Source organism: Schistocerca nitens, chromosome 9 (genome assembly GCF_023898315.1).
Source record: "Schistocerca nitens isolate TAMUIC-IGC-003100 chromosome 9, iqSchNite1.1, whole genome shotgun sequence".
Lineage (NCBI taxonomy): Eukaryota > Metazoa > Arthropoda > Insecta > Orthoptera > Acrididae > Schistocerca > Schistocerca nitens.
In genome coordinates this window covers 374,794,698-374,815,221 of record NC_064622.1, presented here as the reverse complement: position 1 = coordinate 374,815,221, position 20,524 = coordinate 374,794,698, and the positions used below count along the sequence as shown (strand labels likewise).

The 20,524-nt window shown below is 44.2% G+C and overlaps 1 protein-coding gene across 1 annotated transcript in view; it reads left to right on the top strand.

Annotated features, from left to right (window-relative positions):
- Positions 1–20,524, top strand: part of LOC126204247 (putative ammonium transporter sll0108) — a 131,466-nt gene that overhangs the window by 47,207 nt on the left and 63,735 nt on the right. Inside the window, exons 2-3 of the mRNA XM_049938640.1 lie at positions 1,791–1,923; positions 9,708–9,943. Of these exons, the coding sequence (XP_049794597.1) occupies positions 1,791–1,923; positions 9,708–9,943 (369 nt within the window). The remainder of the gene's footprint in view (positions 1–1,790; positions 1,924–9,707; positions 9,944–20,524) is intronic.

Below are 20,524 nucleotides of genomic sequence, written 5' to 3'. Positions count from 1 at the left end.
AAGTACTTGACAGGTTTTCAAGGGTTTGTGGCACCAGATTCCTACGCACAGATCACAAAATTCCCGTAATTTACGGGCGGTTGGTTTGTGGTTGTGGAGCTAGCGTCCGATAGCGTCTCAGTCGTGTTTCGTCGGTTTCAGATAAGCCTAATTTGATAGCCAAGACGTCAACGTGAGTTCCCTATCATGCTCCTCAAACCATTCCAGCACGATTCTGGCCTTGTGACACGGACAGTTATCCTGCTGGAAGATGCCATCGCTGTTGGGGAAGACATCAAGCAAAAGGGGTTACAGGTGATCCCTGATAATGTTCACGTAGTCCACAGCTGTCATGATGCCTTCGATTACTACCGCAGGTCTCATGTAAGCCCAATTGCATATCCTCCATAAAATAATTCCATTCCCATCTGTCTGCGTCATGGCGCGCTGCGTGTTTCAAGCAGCGGTTTGCCTGGATGACGGCGTATCTGGACACCATCGTCATCGACTTGGTTTAACAATAAAAGAGATTCATGCGGCCAGGTGACGCGACTCCATTGATCCGCCGTCCAATCTCAACGATGCCGTGTCCACTGTAACACCGACTGAAAATGTTGTTGGGTCAACGTGGTGGTAAGCAGGGGTCCTCTGCTGCGGTACACGATGTTCAACACTATACGCTGAACGGTGTCCTCCAAAACACTTGTGCCTGCGCCAGCACTGTTTCCTGTTGTCAGATCTGCCACTGATCGCCGCCGCCTATCCTACTTCAGAGAGTGGGCACGCCTCCGACACCTATGCCCTGTGATGAGGTATGGACGTCCCACTTCTTGTCGTCTACTCGTGGTTTCAATATTCTTCAAGCACTACCCACAGATCCTCGCGACAGTAGCACGCGAACAGCCGACCAGCTGTGCCGTTTCCGAGATGCTCCCTCACCGGCACTGGGCCATAACAATCTAGCATTCGTCAAAGTCGCTTAAGTCGACGGATTTCCGCATTTGCACCGCTTATCGTCGCTAGAATGATTCGCCTTTTGTCTCTGCTCCGTTCATAAACTTCTCTTACCGCGTCACGTGCCCTCAGCGCCACAATGGGGCATACAACCTCGCAGTGGATGGTGGTCATAATAATTGGCTCATCAATGTACTTAGCTTGAATGATAAAATCATGAAATATCATTATATATGACGGCAGTATCTGTTCCCGAAAGAACACATACAGTGGATGACCATGCAGCTTTGCTAGAAATGAAATGATATTTAAATAGACACCCTAGCTGCAAACAGGCGTTGATATACTTCACTGTGGACATGTTGAAAATGTGTGCCCCGACCGGGACTCGAACCCGGGATCTCCTGCTTACATATCACCCTAAAGATCCCATGCATAAAGGGTTAAGTAGTGGGCTAGAAGCTCCTGTAGAATGCGTACTATGGAGTCCAGATTTGAAGGCCAGCAGTGAATGAATTCTGGAGTTTGAAATACTTTGGTAGGCCTAATTCCTGACGCAGGTGATGCCGATGAGACACGGTAGCTCCACGAGATGTCTGCTGTCAGAGGGGTGACAGGCGTGATAAGAGTAACGTGCGCAGTGTACGTGCGAAACACGTAGTGAGGTGCTAGTGGTGAACAACAGCCGCCTCATTATCAGCGCTTTGCGTGAGGCAGTGTGGGCAGTTCAGGTCGGATCGTCGGCGCCAGCTAACGTGCCTGCCTTGCAAGGTTGTGTCACTTCTTCTTGTGTGTGTGGTGCTCTGGCAAAAGTCTAAACACAGTAACCGCTGATGGAGCGGTGCTTCTGTTCACAGGCAAGCTGGGTACCAGCGCACGACGTGCAGCACCTGATGCTGCAGAACGCGGTGGACATGTCGGCTGCCATCGCCACCTTCTGCGTGCTGGGCTACACCATTGCTTTCGGGAAGGACGTGCACCATGTAATAGGTATGAGCGTGTTGTTCACTACAACTAATTCTCAGGAGATGCAGATAGATGCTATTCAGCTAGTCGTAATCTAAGGTAAAAGATAAACCTGTCAGCAACTTGAAGACTGTTTGAACTTAGATATGCAGCCATTTATACACCCCAACAAAGAAAAAGTGAACCACCCAGGACGGAACTAGAAAAAGAACTGAAATTTCACAGTTGCGAGGGTATGTATTATCATTTCAGTTGTCAAATTTGCAAAGAACTTGGCAGTATAATCACACTAACCATTATGACGTTGCATCATCTCTGGCCTGTATGCGTGCAGTTCCGTAGGGTGTCATAAAGCCATTGTTTACTCTCCTGGGCCAAGATGGCACACAGTAGTTGTAACGGTTCTTGATATGCTGCATATCGGCACTAAGATGGATTTGACGACCGAACATGTCCCACATACATTGTATTGGGAACTGGTCTGTGGATCTTGCTGGCCACGAGCATACCTCAGCATCATGCAGGCAGTTTATAGAGGCACGTGGTATGTGTCAACAAGCATTGTTCTGTTGAAAAATGGCATCCATGACACTGCCACACGAGAGGTAAGGCAGGATGTGCATGGCATACCATTGTGCCGTCACAGTTCCCTCAACCACAACCGGCCTCGAGTTGAAGCTAAATATAATGGCACTATGACTCCAAGGAGTATCACTGCTGTGCCTCACCAAACCACTGAAGGAATGAGACAATCCCCAGGTTGCCGCCATATTCACCGACGATGGTCATCCAGGGTAATGGAGAACCGCGATTAATCGTTGAACAGAATGCGACTTCATTCACCAGCACTCCGTGCTTCCTGACCACGAAAAACTCCAGACACAGCCGTTTATGTTGTGGCGTTAACGGCATCCTAAGCATGCGACAGTAGTTTCCTAGTGCAGCTGCCGCTAGTCTCTGATGAATGGTGAAGGATGACAGAGATTTTTGCGTGAGGTCCATCACTTGTTTTCTGAATGCAGATGTAGCTGTGAACGGGTTACAACGCGCTCAGCTGCACCAGTATGGCGACCATCCTTACGGCGGTCAGACGGGAATGCCTGCTCTCTGGTTTCCATTCAGTCCAACGTCGTAAGACTGTCACATTTGAATGCCCCACAAACATGCCACTTTCGCTTTATAGTCTGGCCAATAAACCTCCCACCCTACATCACAGCATTATATGTAAACAATCGCATTTTGCTCCGCATCCTGTCCGCCAGATCATTTATGTATATAGAAAAAAACGGTCCTATCGTACTTCCCTAGGTCACTCCTGACTGTACCCTTGTCCCAGGTGAACACTCGCCATCGCGGACAACGTACTGCGTTCTGTTATTTAAGAAATCTTCGAGCCGATCTCATATCTAGGAACCAGTTGCGTTTACTCGTACCTTCGTCAACAGTTTGCAGTGGGTCGCCGTGACAAACGCTTTTCGGAAGTCTAGGAGTATCGGATCTGCCTGCTGGCCTTTGTCCATGGTTCGTAGGATATCATGAAAGGAAAGGACAAGCTGAGTTTCGTATGAGCGATTCTCTCTAAATCCGTGCTGATTTGTGGAGAGAAGCTTTTCCGTCTCAAGGAAAGACTGAGTTATGTTCCAGAATTCTGCAACAAACCAATGTTTAGGATATTATGCAGTACGTTTGCTGGTCCGTTTTCTTTTACCGATCTCACGTGCGCTTTTTTCCAGTAGCTTGCAACTTTGCACTGGTCGAGAGATTCGCGATATATACAAGTTAATTGCCGTAGAGTACTCTTTGTAAGACCGCACGGGGATTCTACTCGGACTTGGCGATCCTTTCATTAGATTCTCTGTGCCAGGGACGCCTGTTGTAAATGGTGCATGCGGAAGTCTGTGCGATAGTGAAACGATGGTATGTTTCTACGATACCCATGTGTGAACGTTTTCTTGCCTTTTCGTGTCTTCTATTGCCACACCAGATTGGTCAACGAGTGATTGGATAGAAGCATTTTGCCCGGTCAGCGATTTTACGTAGGACCAGAATTTTCTCAGGATCTCGGTTCTTTTTGCTAAGGCATGATGGTGATAGTTTTTGTATGCTTCAAGCATCGATCTTTTTACATACGCACGAATTTCTACTAACTTTTGTCTATCGCCTTTTGCGCATTATTTTTTTTAACCGGGAGTGCAACACTCTCTGCTTCCTCAGCTATTTCCGAATTTTGTTATAAAACTACGGTGGGCCCTTAAACCACCTTAATTCGGCACATATTTTTGACCGAAATTACTCTACGTCCATCATACTGGAACTAAATGATGCCCATTCATTTTCTAAGTGGCATGTTAACAACTCCTGGTCTACTCTTTCTAGCAAAAATACGCTGCTGGCCCTCTTAAAGGTATATTAACTTCAGTAACTATAGTCGCAATGAGGACATCATAATCATTAATGGCTCTCTCTGTATCGACACCGTCGAAAGATCAGGCCAGTTTGTAGCTACAAGATCTAAAATATTTCCACTGCATGTGGGCTGTCGAAGTAACTACTGAGGACAGTTTTCGAAGGTACTTCGCAAGACTGTCTGTCAGTACCACCTGAAATGAATTCATAGACGTCCCAGTCTATATTCGGTAGGTGGCCTCCAGGTAGTACTGAATGATCTGAGTATATCCGTGCTACTGAGCGTAGACTTTCTCTAAATGGTTGTAGAATTGTCAAAGTGTAATCGGATGGTCGGTAAAAAACACCAGGTAATTAGCTAGAGTTCACCTAGACATGTTGCATGCGTCCAGATAACTTCACAGTCAGACTCAATTTCGACCTCGATAGTCACAATATTTTTGTCGAATGCAGAAAACACTGCCTCTCCTGTTGCGACTAATCCGTCTTACTGATAACGGTTCCATTCCTTGTTAAATATTTAATAGCTTTCGAATTCTCCCGGTTCCGAGAATAATTTGACCACGACAACTATCCTGGTGTGTAGTAAATTCAGGAACTTTGTTACGAATGCTTCGACAACTTAAGATTAATTTTTTTTACACTTTACTTTGTTCGGGATGTATGAGCGTACGTCAGAAGGCCTCAAAGTACAACCCAGCATAAAAAAAACACGTACGCTCCGCAAGTACTCTGCTGCCTGGGTAGCTGCTTCCTTTGTGTGGTGCACCCCTGCCCTATCAAGGGGAGTCCTACAATTCTCCATCCCATAACGCATAATGTAATAACAGTCAGCTCAAAAACAGCAAATAAAATGATTTGCAGTGCTGGTGAGCAACATCTATATCCACACAGTGCAAACCGCTATCAATATAGTGGTGGAGGGTTCTTCCTATCCGACCACATATGACGGTTACTTCCCGGTACATTCGCGCATCGAAAGCGGGCAGGATGACGTTTTACTCTTGTTTCCTTGTTCCCCACTGGAGTGCTGTGAGATATATTAAAAATTTCCTTACTTAGTTCTGTTCCTGAAACTATGGCTGTAGGCTATCGATGGAAAGGTGACGTCAAGTTTCAAGCGTCTGCCCCACGTTTATAGTCGTTCCGTGACACCAAAAAAGCCAACAACCTTTTGTACTGCCGTTTTTTTATTCTTTAAATACGTTTAGTATCCCTTGTTAGTACTGTTTGATATATTTTTCACACACCTATGTAATATTCTAGTATGGATCACAGATTTTTTGACAAGCAATCTTCTCTGTAGACTGATTACACTTTCCTGCAGCCTACTAACTAACCGAAATTTGCCAATTGATGTTGATTTTGACCCACATGATCATTCCGTTTCATATCCCCACAGACTGTTGTATTCAAATATCAGACCGAGTTAACTAACTCCATTTCTGACTTACTGATATTGTACTCAATGTATCAAAATTTTCCGTGCTTTGTAAAGTTCCCAGATTTATGTTTCTGAATATTTGAAGCAAAGTGCTAATCTTTTCACTTCAAGTTTTATAAAGACCCTGCTGGATATTTGTACAGTTTTTTTTTTATTTTAAGAGTTGGTGTAGCACTTTTTCGGAAGTCAAGGCATAGTGTTTGCATTCTTGGCTTTCCGAAAGTCATGGGAAGAAAGAGTAAGCTGTAAGGACTCTGGAAGCCACGTTGCTTGACATAGAGAAAGTCATTCTGTTCGAGTTATTATTAAGTTTCAGCTCAGAATATGTTCTGAGATTCTAGGACACATTACTATCAATTATGCTGGACGGTAGTTTAGTGGATCACTTATCCTACCTTTCTTGTAGACCGACGTGACATGTGGTTTTCTTCAACCAACAAGGGTACACCTGTTTTGTTCGAGGATACTATGGTGCATAATAGTAATGAGAAGGGCCTAACTTATCTGCAGACAGGGATTCCATCGGTCCAAAGGGCTTTGATCAAATTTATTGACTTCAGCTGCTTCTTAAAACCATTGATTCCATAAATCCCGGATCTTCCTTGGTAAAAGAATTTATGAAAATGCATTTCATATTTTTATTGTTGATCTTTACATATTTGTCCTAAGTTTTATGTTGCCTTGGTTTCACAAAAATAGTAACCTGACGCTCCGAACCTAACTTTGCCTCTCACTGCTGACCTAGAACCTTTCCATGACTGTTAGATGGCAGTAGATCTCTTCTTTTCTTTGTGTTTTTCGCCGTAGTGTATGCTATCTGTTGCATGCTGCCTTCATAGTGCTCTAACTTTAATGGTCAATAGTACAAATAACTTTTTTTCTCAATAAGTGTAAAAAATAAAGTTATTGATAAATAACAATAATTAACGAAATTAAGCTCATTTTAATTCGAATAGCGAATTGTATACTTCCCCGAATTTTTGCAGGGTGATTTATGAAAAACAGACAGTTTTCAAATGAATAGTAGTATATTAATCTTTAAGCAGAACTCTTTTATCTACACATAATCAAAGGTTAACATCTTCTATTCGGTTGCGATGGCTACCTACGAAAGATTATGTCATCCAAGTGGTGGCTATTCTCTCGAATACAGTTTCAACACACTGCCAGAGGTTACTCGTAACTCGGGACACTCTTCTTTAATAACAGCTTCAGCTTCATTAAAGTTTGGGGTTTGTTAACACAGACACATTCTTTCGAATACCCTCACAAAGAAAGTCAAAAGCGGACATGTCTGGTGATTTTAGTGGTCGTGGTACGTCATCTAAATGTGAAATGAAGCGTCCACGAAAAATTTTCATCACACCTTCCATGACTGATTTTAGAGTGTGCATAGTTGTACCTTCCTTCTGAAATTAAGTATACCTTGTATGAAAGAACGTTTTTAGCATGTGTGCGGAACGTTCGAAATTCATTGTGAAATGGATTCGGGATCCACATGTTCCTAATCTTAATTGATGTCAGCTGTTTTGTGAAAAATGAAAGTTTTTGACGGACCACGACTTGAACCCGGATTTCTGGCTTATCGCGGGCGGTCGGCTTAAAAACTTCGGCTACCCGAGCACTCCTTCAGGACCGACCTTAACTTCCATATGTCACGGAATTCACAACACTTACGCTAACACATTTCGTGATTACCGCGCAGGGAGATATAAATATTCCATCGTCAGCTTGTAAGTAGCCTGTTTATGTGTTTGTATGTTGGCAGCACCATGTAGCGCCCTGCATTAATAACTCTGACAGCACTGTGCACACTCTGTAAGAGACTCTGTGGCTAGTCGGACTAGCAGTTTGAAGTTAACAGTCAGCAGTGACGGAAGTTGGAGGTGAACAGCCAGTAGTGATGGAGGCTGGGAGTGAGTAGCCAGCGGTGATGGAGGTTAGAGGTTTGATGTGTTAGTGGGAGCAGACGATCTGGACGTGCGTCATTCATGGAAATGTAATTTGTCGATGATCATATAATTTTTGGAACTGGATTTCATGGACGAGTGTATAATTTTTGATCTGGTTACCACATTATTTAGGTAAATACATTGTTTGCTCTGCAACAAAATCTTTCCTTTGCTAACCACATGACTATCAGTAGTTACAGCCTTCAGTAGTTAGAATCTTTTATTTAGCTGGCAGTATTGGTGGCTGTGGCATTGCTGTAGTTCGTGTAATGAAGATTTTTGTGAGATAAGTGACTTATGTTATTTATGGGTTATTGTTAGGATTTCTTCTATTTCAGGGCCATTCTTTTGTATTAATTATTTGAAGTCAGGTTATCATTTTTTTTGAGCAGTCAGATTGTGTTGCGCTAGAATATTGTGAGTCACTGTTGAAATGATAGAGAATAGCAAAGAGACAGTGCATTCTGTTTCACTCGGCTATATAATCAGAAAATATAAATGAAGAACTTTCAATTTTAGCTCGTCGAGGTAAGGTCACATTTCTGATGGGTGCAATGTCCGCCGGCCGAAGTGGCCGTGCGGTTAAAGGCGCTGCAGTCTGGAACCGCAGGACCGCTACGGTCGCAGGTTCGAATCCTGCCTCGGGCTTGGATGTTTGTGATGTCCTTAGGTTAGTTAGGTTTAACTAGTTCTAAGTTCTAGGGGACTAATGACCTCAGCAGTTGAGTCCCATAGTGCTCAGAGCCATTTTTGGTGCAATGTCCGTGTTTATAGAGTGTCTGTATCTTCGTTCAAATGGCTCTGAGCACTATGGGACTCAACATCTGAGGTCATCAGTCCCCTAGAACTTAGAACTACTTAAACCTAACTAACCTAAGAACATCACACACATCCATGCCCGAGGCAGGATTCGAACCTGCGACCGTAGCGGTCACGCGGTTCCAAACTGAAGCGCCTAGAACCGCACGGCCACACCGGCAGGCTGTATCTTCGTATTACAATGTCCTTCAGACGTCCATGTATAACCACCAATGATGTTCGGAGTTCATTATCACTATTAAGCCGTTTACCTCAAAAACAAAATAAAAGAAAACATCGGTTACATTGACAATCACGTGTGGCTAGGGAAGAGGTCTTTCATAAACTATGCAAAGTCTTCAAGGGCAAAAACGATGTTTCTGTTTGTTAACTGACCTATTTATGTGAAAAAGTGCTTCATTGCTCATAAAAACTATTACATTTTGAACATCTTCAGAGATGACTTGCGTGCGAACAATCAAGTCTCCTCGTTGTTGGAAGACCCTCTTTGATCTGTTGAACCACCAATATTTCATATGGATGGAATTTTAAATCCTAACGTTACAGTATCGTCACAGACCTGCCGGCCGAAGTGGCCGCGCGGTTCTGGCGCTGCAGTCTGGAACCGCGAGACCGCAACGGTCGCAGGTTCGAATCCTGCCTCGGGCATGGATGTGTGTGATGACCTTAGGTTAGTTAGGTTTAACTAGTTCTAAGTTCTAGGGGACTAATAACCTCAGCAGTTGAGTCCCATAGTGCTCAGAGCCATTTGAACCATTTGTCACAGACCCACCGTTCATGCGAGACAGCGCTCATATTGACGCGCGGGCCATTTCGGATCCTGATGGTTATTTTTCTTACAAAGTCGATGTTTTCAGGTGCTCTCGCATATTTATCAGGATTGGTGGCTTTTTCGTAATCATTTCCTGCTGTGAAGTCTGTAACCCACTGTAGGGTCATAAGGGAACTTGGAGCTGTACGATTAAAGTAACGAAATATTCGCCGTGCAGCAAGGACAGACTCAGCATTTAGGATAAAGACATGGCGCCCGAACTGACATGGCACACAGTCCCAAGGAGAATGACGTATGTGCCGTTTGTCTGCCACCACTTGCAGTGATATACTAGTCAATCTAAAAACGTCTGTTTTCCGTAGATCTGTCATCGTCCCTAACGTGGTGAGACGTGAAATCAGACACACTGTTCCAGGCTGGGATCCCGCAGTGGTGCTGGAGACGCAAGAAGTGGGTACGGCGCTGCGCGGCCTGGGGGCGGTGTTGATGGTGAGCGCCATCTTCACGGCGGGGGCGGCGGGCCGGCTGCCGCTGGCGGGGGCGGCTCTGGGGGCGATGTTGCTGGCGGGCGTGCTGACGCCGATGCTGCTCCACTGGGTCTGGGCGCCGCAGGGCTGGCTCGCCACGCACACCTTCCACTTCGTGGACCAGGTACGCCTCCCCAGCCTGCCACTCGTTGCTTCAATACTGGGCAGTCCAAGAACGGAGAACGAAAAAATTCTAGAGTCCGACGAGTTCTCGAGAACCTTTTCTTTAACAAATAAAAGGAGCCCTCCACACACGCACTTGGAGGAAACCATCACAGAAAATCCGACTATCACCTCTGCAAGGTACGGGTCCACCATCTGATTGCAGTTACCCATTAATAGTGTCACATCTAAAACTACAACTCCATCCGAATCTGTCTCGAAAGGCCCGACGGTACCGACTGACCACCGGTAACTGGATATGAATATGGAGGGGTCAGCACATCACTCTCCTGGCAGTTATCAGCTTTCGAATATGCTCTCATCTGGCATAACAGAAATACCCTCAGACTACAAGAAGAACATAATAATCCCAATACCAAAGAAGGCACGTGCTGATAGGTGTGAATATCGCCGAACTATCAGTTTAACATATCTTGGTTACAGAATATTGTCGCAAATTATTTACAGGGGCACGCAAAACTAATAGGAGTCGATTTCGTGGAAGATTAGTTTATGGTTCAAATGGCTCTGAGCACTATGGGACTTAACTTCTGAGGTCATCAGTCCCCTAGAACTCAGAACTATTTAAACCTAACTGACCTAAGGACATCACACACATCCATGCCCGAGGCAGGATTCGAAACTGCGACCGTAGCGGTCGCGTGGTTCCAGACTGTAGAAGATTAGTTTAGATTGTGGAGGAGAGAAGGGACACGCCAAGGGATACTGAGCCTGTAACTGATCTTAGAAAATCGGTTAAATAAGGACAAATTTACGTTTATAGCATTTCTAGATTTAGAGAAAGCGTTTGACGATGTTGACCGGAATAGACCCTTTGAAATTCTGAAGGCTACAGATTAGAATACAGGGAACTAAAGGATATCTATATCATGTGTATAAGGGACAATCAAAAAGTTTCCGTCCGAAAGCCACATAGTATAGAGTCGCTATGCCGATCAGGCAGCCGGCCGCGGTGGTCTCGCGGTTCTAGGCGCGCAGTCCGGAACCGTGCGACTGCTACGGTCGCAGGTTCGAATCCTGCCTCGGGCATGGATGTGTGTGATGTCCTTAGGTTAGTTAGGTTTAAGTAGTTCTAAGTTCTAGGGGACTGATAACCACAGCAGTTGAGTCCCATAGTGCTCAGAGACATTTGAACCAACCGATCAGGCAAAACTGCCGTGAGCATTGAGGCAATTATCCCACCAACGCACTGGGTTGGCGGTACCTGTCTGGTAAAACTCGGTGTCCTGTTGTGTGCAGAATTCCGTAACTGCCTGCTGCACATCCTCGTCCGAAAGGCCGTTTTTAATGGACCGATGCTATGGTAATCACATAAGCGTATAGGCCGACCTCTGTTGACTAACAGAGACCGCCGACAGTTGAACAGCGTCGTGATGTGTAATAGGCAGACATCTATCCAGACCATCACACATGAATTCCAAACTGCATCAGGATCCTCTGCAAGTGCTATGACAGTTAGGCGAGAGGTGAGAAAACTTGGATTTCATGGTCGAGCAGCTGCTCATAAGCCGCACGTCACGCAGGTAAATGTGAAAGAACGCCTCGCTTGGTGTAAGGAGCGCAAAAATTGGACGATTGAACAGTGAAAAAACGTTGTGTGGAGTGACGAATCACGGAAACACAATGTCGCGATCCGATGGCAGAGTGTGGGTATGGTGAATGCTCGATGAAAGTCATCTGGCAGCATACGTAGTACCAACAGCAAAATTCGGAGGCTGTGGTGCTATGGTGTGGTCATGTTTTCTTGGAGGGGGCTTCCATTCCCTATTGTTTTGCGTGGCACTACCACAGTACAGGCCTACATTGATATTTTAAGCACCTTCTTGCTTCCCACTGTTGAAGAGCAATTCGCGGATAGCGATTGCATCTTTCAATACGATCGACCACCTGTTCAGAATGCACGGCATATGACGGAGTGGTTACACGACAATAACATCCCTGTAATGGGCTGGCCTGCACGGTGTCCTGACCTGAATCCTACAGAACACCTTTGGGATGTTTTCGAACGCCGACTTCGCGCCAGGCCTCACCGGCCGACATCTATACCTCTCCTCAGCGCAGCACTCCGTGAAGAGTGGACTGTCGTTCCCCAAGAAACCTTCCAGCACCTGATTGAACGTATGCCTGCGAAAGTGGAAGCTGTCATCAAGACTAAGGGTGGGCCAACACAATATTGAATTCCAGCATTACCGATGGAGGGCGTCACGAACTTGTAAGTCATTTTCATCCAGGTGTCCGGATACTTTTGATCACATAGTGTATGTTCTGCGTATAATACGGCCAACCATTTCGTCGATGTGGTAGTCGTAATTGACGTTTACTAAAACCCACAGGCTTCTCTTAAACTGTAGTTTCTTAATAGCTAAACTGTTTAAAGGTTGCTCCCAATTATTGATATTATATATAATGAACTCCTTTTTGAATCAAAGTAAGCGCTTCCTCCAAATTTTTGTTATAGTGTTCCTACTGAATAATAGGGAGCGAAGAGTGGGACCGGAAGCACAAGGCGAGTAAATAAACATCATTCACATAAAGACTGAAATTAGCACTCACTTAGGCCAGGACTGCACTAATTTGTTGAACAACAAAATAACACAAATAACTCAAAAATATACAAAAGAACAAAGCTGGCGAAAGAACCAGCCAGCTCATTTACAATAACCAAGAAGTCAGCGCCAGTTTCAGTACTGGAGGTGACGCTCTACATAACTTCCGTCTAAATTCACGCAGCCACTAACCATGACAGAACGTCTACAAAAGCCCTGTTAGATTAGATTCTTCATGAGAACCAGAGCTATTTTAACAAAATACAAATCGCCAGAAACACTAGAAGATTTTACAATGTAACAATTAAACCAATAAAAAGAAGAAATTGAGCTTAAATCAGGTTAAGAAAAAGAATTGGTACAGGGTTGGAGGGATCAGATAGTGGTACCGACAGTACCCTCCTCCGCACACCATTATGTGGCTTGCGGAGTATGATGTAGATCTAGATGTTATCTCCAGTTTAAATTGGACAAGTTGTTGCATATAATGATCCAAGAACTTTGTGAAAGCCATAAAGAAGGTTAAATTAAAGTGATTGGCTAGCAAAGACCCTCAGATCTCAGAACATCAACAACACAATCTTAAAATCTTGGGTAGGGATGTGACAACGTTAGTCAATAGAATTCATGACATAAGTCAGAAAAATTAAATGGTTTTTAAACATTAAAATAAGTAATGTCACTCGTGAAACCTTAAGCGGTAAACAAGACTGCAGAATATTCCAGTTCTCGGATTTGCTGTCACACAAGGACGGCACACAATATCTGCAATGAACCTCGGCTAAGCTTGCTGAAACAAGGAGCCAAGCAACTCACGCAGCCACAGGCGTGTTTCCGAGAACACATAAATGTTGTGGTCATATGTTCAGAAAGATGTTCATCGAGTTCACTAGTTCCTTACATCGGCCACAGTTAAACAAGGTGGGCCCTACACCCTTCCACAGCCAGTACAGTAGTAGATTCAATGACTGCTAGCGACCGATCGTGCCACTTAGCCCACTGCGTATGGAAAGCCTTCAGGCAGCACGTGCACTTGCTGTTATAGTTGGGTATCGTCACGGTACGTCACGCTCGACCAGTTTAGTCTTCCAAATGCTCCAAATATATGTACAATGTACATAAACACGTCCTTTTTATAGATATAAGTTAAGTGGTGGAAACGAAGATCAACTAGAAATATAATCTCCGACCTAGAAGTGTCGTCGCAGTCTAATATAAAAGGCAATCAAGTGAAAACAGGACAGATAGAAAAAAGTAAGTAAACTGTTTATCATTTGAAAATTATACCCCTTAAATGTTGATGCATTTATCCACAGGTATACACAACAGTCAATACCTTCATGGAAAAATGTTTGCGGTTGCCTATGGAACCATGTTTCTACCCAGGTATCCATCTCTTCGTTCAAAGCAAATCAACGGTCACGAATGTTTCTTCAGAGCTCCACGTTATGCCAAGAACACTTCAACTACTCATCCACCATATCGTCAGATCTCTTCCGATGCGACCTTAGTTGGTGACCAAAATTTTAGCTGTTCGATTAGCCACGAAACCAAACTTCCCGTTCATCCACTACCTCAGAAACAGACAATTCGGAGGTGCATTTTTGTCTATATCATTTGTGTTCAATATGACATATGTTACTTATGACATTGTCGACACGTTTCTCCTGCTTTTTAACATATAACAACATAAGCATTCATCACAATAGTTACGTCGCTCTTATTGTGACACTCTGGTGTTACTTCCTTCGTTTAAACATATGATTTTATGCCATTAAAGGTATCATCTCATTATTGTCTTGACACGCACTTCGAGCCACTGACAATCACAGAATGAAATGGGTTCTGTATTTTTCTACACACATTAAAAAAAGGTTTGCATCACCCTGGTTCCCAGAACTCATGGAGATAGATGTTGACTGTGGTATTGTATCACAGACACAGTCCCTTTGACTGTTCAGAGATGTCACTAAACCCGCCCAAAGATGTAAATAACCATGCATGAGCAGCACCTATTAGACGGATGGGATCCGACAGCCGATCAGTTCCAGTCATTCCACCAGGAAGGAGGTACATGGCTCGTGATGTCTGTAGTTCAACCATGCCTAGACGGTCAATAGCGCGGTTCGATCGCTTCCGCATTGTTACTTTATGCCAGGAAGGGCTCTTAACAAGGGAAGTGTCCAGCGTTACGGAGTGAACCAAAGCGATGTTGTTTGGACATGGAGGAGATACAGAGAGACAGGAACTGTCGATGACGTGTCTGGCTCAGGCCGCCCAAGGGCTACAACTGCAGTGGATGACGCTACCTACGGATTATGGCTCGGAGGAACCCTGACAGCATCGCCACCATGTTGAATAATGCTTTTCGCACAGCCACAGGACGTCGTGTTACGACTCAAACTTTGGCTGCATGATGCGCAGATTCATTCCCGACGTCGATGGCGAGGTCCAACTTGGCAACCACGACACCATGCAGCACGGTACAGATGGGTCCAACAATATGCCGAATGGACCGCTCAGCATTGGCATCACGTTCTCTTCACCGATGAGTGTCGCATATGCCTTCAACCAGACAATCGTCGGAGACGTGTTTGGCAGCAACCCGATCAGGCTGAACGCCTTAGACACACTGTCCAACGAGTGCAGCAAGGTGGAGGTTCCCTGGTGTTTTAGGGTGGCATTATGTGGGGACGACGAACGCTACTGGTGGTCATGGAAGCGCTGTAATGGCTGTACTATACGTGAATGCCATCCTCTGACCGATAAGGCAACCATAGCGGCAGCGTATTGGCCAGGCATTCCTCACCCCCACCGTGCACATCTTATGAATGACTTCCTTCAGGATAACGACATCGTTCGACTAGAGTGGCCAGCATGTTCTCCAGACATGAACCCTATCGAACATGCTGGGATAGATTTTAAAGGACGACGTTTATGGACGACGTGACCTACCAACAACTCTAAGGGATCTATGCCGAATCGCTTGTGAGGATTGGGACAGTCTGGAGCAACAGTGCCTTGATGAACTTGTGGATAGTATGTCACGACAAATACAGGCATGCATCAGTGCAGGGGGACGTGCTACTGGGTATTAGAGGTACCGGTGTGTACAGAAATCTGGACCACCTCTGAGGGTCTCGCTGTATGGTGGTACAACGCGCAATATGTGGTTTTCATGAGCAATAAAAATGACCGACATGTTTATTTTGATATCTATTCCAGTTCTCTGTACAGGGTCCGAAACTCTTGGAACCGAGGTGACGCAAAACGTCTTTTGATGTGTGTACCTGAATTCCATTAGTTTGGCAAGAGTACTGTTTTATGTCATTCTCACTTTACCGCTCACAACTTTTATAATGACGTTTGTCTTTCTACACACATACTTTCTTTGTCATTGTAATTTCATTTTTACATATCTCTTTATCGTAACCGTTAGAATAATTTTACGAAGGAACTTAGTTATTGTATTAGACTTGCTGAACGTGATTTGGTTCAACAATTTTATCTTATGACATCTTGCTTTTACAGTAACAAAGTAATTCTTGAGATCATTGCATTTACATCTACTGCAATGTAATCACCCTATTATAATGAACCTTTCAACACATTTCTGCTATTAACTGGAACTACCTCATATATCATGGAACGATAATAAAGTTGTATTTTTCACAATCCGTGTCGGAGTAGGTTACTATTAGATTCAGCTTCACAAGTATTTCTTTCTTAATGAGAATGTGGCTTACGTCATTTGATCCATGACTTTTAGCTTCACCTATGGTTAATTTGTTATCATTCATGTCTTTCAATACTAGACCAACACTAAGTAGCCGAAAATATGACGACTATTTTGTAAATAGCATAAAAAATTATGAAAAAAAATATTTTCTGGTTCGTATGAGATTTTAATATGTGGTCTGCTTTCTCACTGCTTGGAGTTCTAGTGTTGCTTCAGCTATCAAATTGTAGAGCTCGCACAGAATAACTTCACCCGTGCTGTACAGACAGGGTGTTAGGGGAAGGGAGTGCGGTAGTGGCCTGGGCTTTCGTTGTCAACGGCCACTGTGGGGTAGAGGAGGTGCAGCTCGACGGCTGAAGCCTACAGAGATACACACACCTTGCATAGTTAGTCTGGAAACGATCGCATTAATAATTTATGGCTGTATGGCCAATAATTTGCTAAAAATACTCGTGGAAAGTGAGTAGTTTCTCAAAGTATCGAAAAGAATAGTCGTATAAACACAGAATCCACCAAAGCAGAACACGCCCAATCACGTGCTGCCAGAAAGAAATCTCACAAAACAAAACAAAGAAAAGGGCAAAAAGCGTAGTGTTGTGAATGACTTCACTCAGTGCGATACTGGCAACGTAAAATTGGGGAGGTGTATTATGTGGAAATAGTATCAGTCCCCTGACAACCTGTTTGTCAATATTAGTTAAATATGAAATTTTCTTCTCCTCCTCTTTCAGTTTCTTAAGGTAGTGAAACTCATGGGAACTATCAGGGCGTGGTGAAAAGCAACACCGAACATTTTATGTCAAAAATCTTAATACTTTTTAAACAAAACAAATGTTATAAAAATTTGTTCTTCAAACCACATATTTGTTCTTCATATCCACATATTTGTTCTTCAACATATAGTCACCCTGACGACGAACACATTTCTCCCATCGAAAGATCAGTTTGTTGAAACAGTCAGTGCTTGACTTTCTTGACAGAACCACAATCTCAGCTTTGCTTGCACCGTTTCATCAATATCATAATGAAGTCCTCAAAGCTGTTCTTTAAATTTTGGAAACAGACCAAAATCGGATGGGACCAAGTTACAACTGCATGGACGGTGATTTATGACGGTGAACCCCAGACATCGAATTGTTCCAGACACCGCGGCGTTCATGTGTGGTCTGGCAACGTCATGATGAACGAGACCGTGTTCCAAATGTGGACGAACTCTTTGAATTCGAAACTCAATTACAGCACTCGTATTACACCGTCACGTTACACACTACAGCTCGGAGCCCTCTAGCGGCAGAGCACTGCAAGTATACAAAAATGAAGAACAAAGATGTAGAATGTTAACAACGTTTCTTTTATTTAAAGAGCCTTAAGAGTTCTCAGAGGAAAAATTCGGAGGCATTATTCTCCAACACGATCTCGTATGATTCCTTACTCCTTTATTCTCTTTATTTACCGATTGTTATAGCTAGCGGTTGGTAGGACATGTTCTGAGGCATCAAGGGATCACAAATTCAGCATTGGAGGGCAGCGTGGAGGGTAAAAATCGTAGAGGGAGACCAAGAGATGAATACACTAAGCAGATTCAGAAGTATGTAGGTTGCAGTAGGTACTGGGAGATGAAGAAACTTGCACAGGATAGAGTAGCATGGAGAGTTGCATCAAACCAGTCTCAGGACTGAAGACCACAAAAACATAGCTAGCGGTTTCTCCTATCCTCTCAAGGATATTTTTCAATAAGATATTTGCTTCCTCGTTTTACTTTTCCGACATAAACCTAATGGCACCGCATATAACGAAATGTGCCTGTTGTGAACAACTTCCGTTGCAAGTACGGTACATGAAGATTGCAGTGCCGTGCTACAGAGGAAAGAGATAGCAACGAGGACGGTCGAAGCGCGCAGGTCGCCAAACAGCAGTGAACTTAAGGCATCCGTACACGGACCTTGTTTTCTGACGCTAACGTAGAGCGTGCAGAGTTTAACGCGCTGCTGAATGCTTAGAAGCGATGCGACCTGTGCATACGGTTGTGAACGTGAACCTCCTACGCGCGATCGCAGCGCGCACCAGTGGCAGTTGTCGTTTGTTTCTGGCTCGCATATCACACTGTTTACAAAATGAACGGGCGTAAAATTCCTACGATAGCCCTATTAAAACGAACATTTCCTCTCTTGTCCATGTGCTAGTCATGTTGTTGTGTCTGTACTACACATAAATAGTTACTTCAACATTCATGGATGTATTATAAGCCAAAAAGGAAGTGCCATATACGTTCAATAAGGACATCGGCTTATAAATGTCCCGTTATAGACAGTGGGATACAAATTTACAGTAGTTCTCCAAAGTAACATAAAAATTATTTAATCATTCTCAATTTTTAGTAAAATCCTAAGATCATTCTTGCTTCATCACTGTTCCTATTCAGCAGCAAAATCCTTACAACATGCAAAGTACTAAACTTTGAACAAGAAATTACAAAACATTTTACTGCAAGTGTTGCAAACTGTCTTGTAGATTAAGACAATCGAGCAAACACTCCTCAGAAAGAGCGCACTTATACTTACACAACGTCGAATATTATAGGAGACACTTCTATTAAACTAATTAGAAAGCGTCACAATCATTTAGAAGACGCGATGGTTAATAAAAAAATGTTTGGCCCCAGTAATGCATCACCTGTTACCTTGCAGTTCCGCATCTTTAGTCATTACACTACATCGATCGTGATTAAGTTACAACCACGCTTTGTACCTTAGAATTTACTGAAAGCTATAAGGGGTAGATATGTTATCGACTTTCGCTTAATTATAATGAGTTTTACCAATAACAAAGCGTTTATGATGCCTTGAAACAGCATACTTTTTATAATACTGAAGTTACTGTAATACTTTAGCCACCAATGTCACGTTTTCTCTCATTTTATTACAACAAATCATTTTAATATGGCCGTGTTTCCGAGATATTCTCAATTTGCTGGTGCTTAGAAACGGCATTTACACAGGGTGGGGCAAATAAAAGTAGCCGGAGGACAGAGTTCCAGGGTACAAAGAAACACAGCAGAGGAAAGAAACTACAGTACTACCCTGATTATAGCACATGTTCAAAATGACCCCAATTCATCTCTTGGAACTATTTGCCCTGGTCAGCCAGTTACTGAAGGCGGATCGAAGCTGGACTGCTGGAAACGGTGCAGTCTTATCCGCAATGTTTTGCCGTAGTTTTTGAAGACTATGAGGGTTGTTACGATACACATTAGACTTGAGGGCTCCCCACACAAAGTAATCGCACACTGACAGATCAGGTAACCAGGGTGGCCGGCTAATGCCGCGACCAGACTGACCTCTGCTGAGAACTGTCAGGAGTGAACATTGTGTAAATGTGCTCCAAGGTTCGGTCGGCTGTATGGGCAGCTGCTCGACCCTGTTGGAAATAACTGTAGGTTTTTTTCCGCTTCCGCTAATGCTGCCAAAAATTCACGTCCAAGAGATAGAGTACGCAACGTGCTTTATCCACACTATGACGTCAGAAACTCGACACACTCAACGCTCATCGTTCGAATGCACGGTCCGTGTGCCGACGGCTTTAGGCAGCCCTCCTTTCTGACCAAAAGAATGAACTTTCCCTGCACTATGGTCGAAAATGCGTTTCTGTTCACGGCTCAAGTTTTTTGCGACACGTCTAGCAGTTTTCATAGCACGCAAAGGATGGGGCCCCTCCACGCCCACACCAACTGTTGATGACCGTGCAGCTTTTCCCTGGAATAAATGATGACCAACTGAAGCCCTCAGCTGCCGACAGGTGTTGTTGATATACCTCGATGTGGACAGCTGAAAATGTGTGCCCCGACTGGGACTCGAACCCGGGATCTCCTGCTTACATGGCAGACGCTCTATCCATCTGAGCCACCGAGGACACAGATGAATAGCGCAAATGCAGGGACTTATCCCTTGCACGCCTCCCGTGAGACTCACATTCCCAACTGTCCACAATTCTACATATGTAATGTACCTTATAGACATTTGCCCATTCACTCATTACTCGCGCACGCTTTGGCGATTCCCGTAAGAGTTTGGGCAACCTGTACGTCTGCCATGTAAGCAGGAGATCCCGGGTTCGAGTCCCGGTCGGGGCACACATTTTCAGCTGTCCACATCGAGGTATATCAACAACACCTGTCGGCAGCAGAGGGCTTCAATTAGTCATCATTTATTCATGTACATGGACCTAGACACCCTCGTTT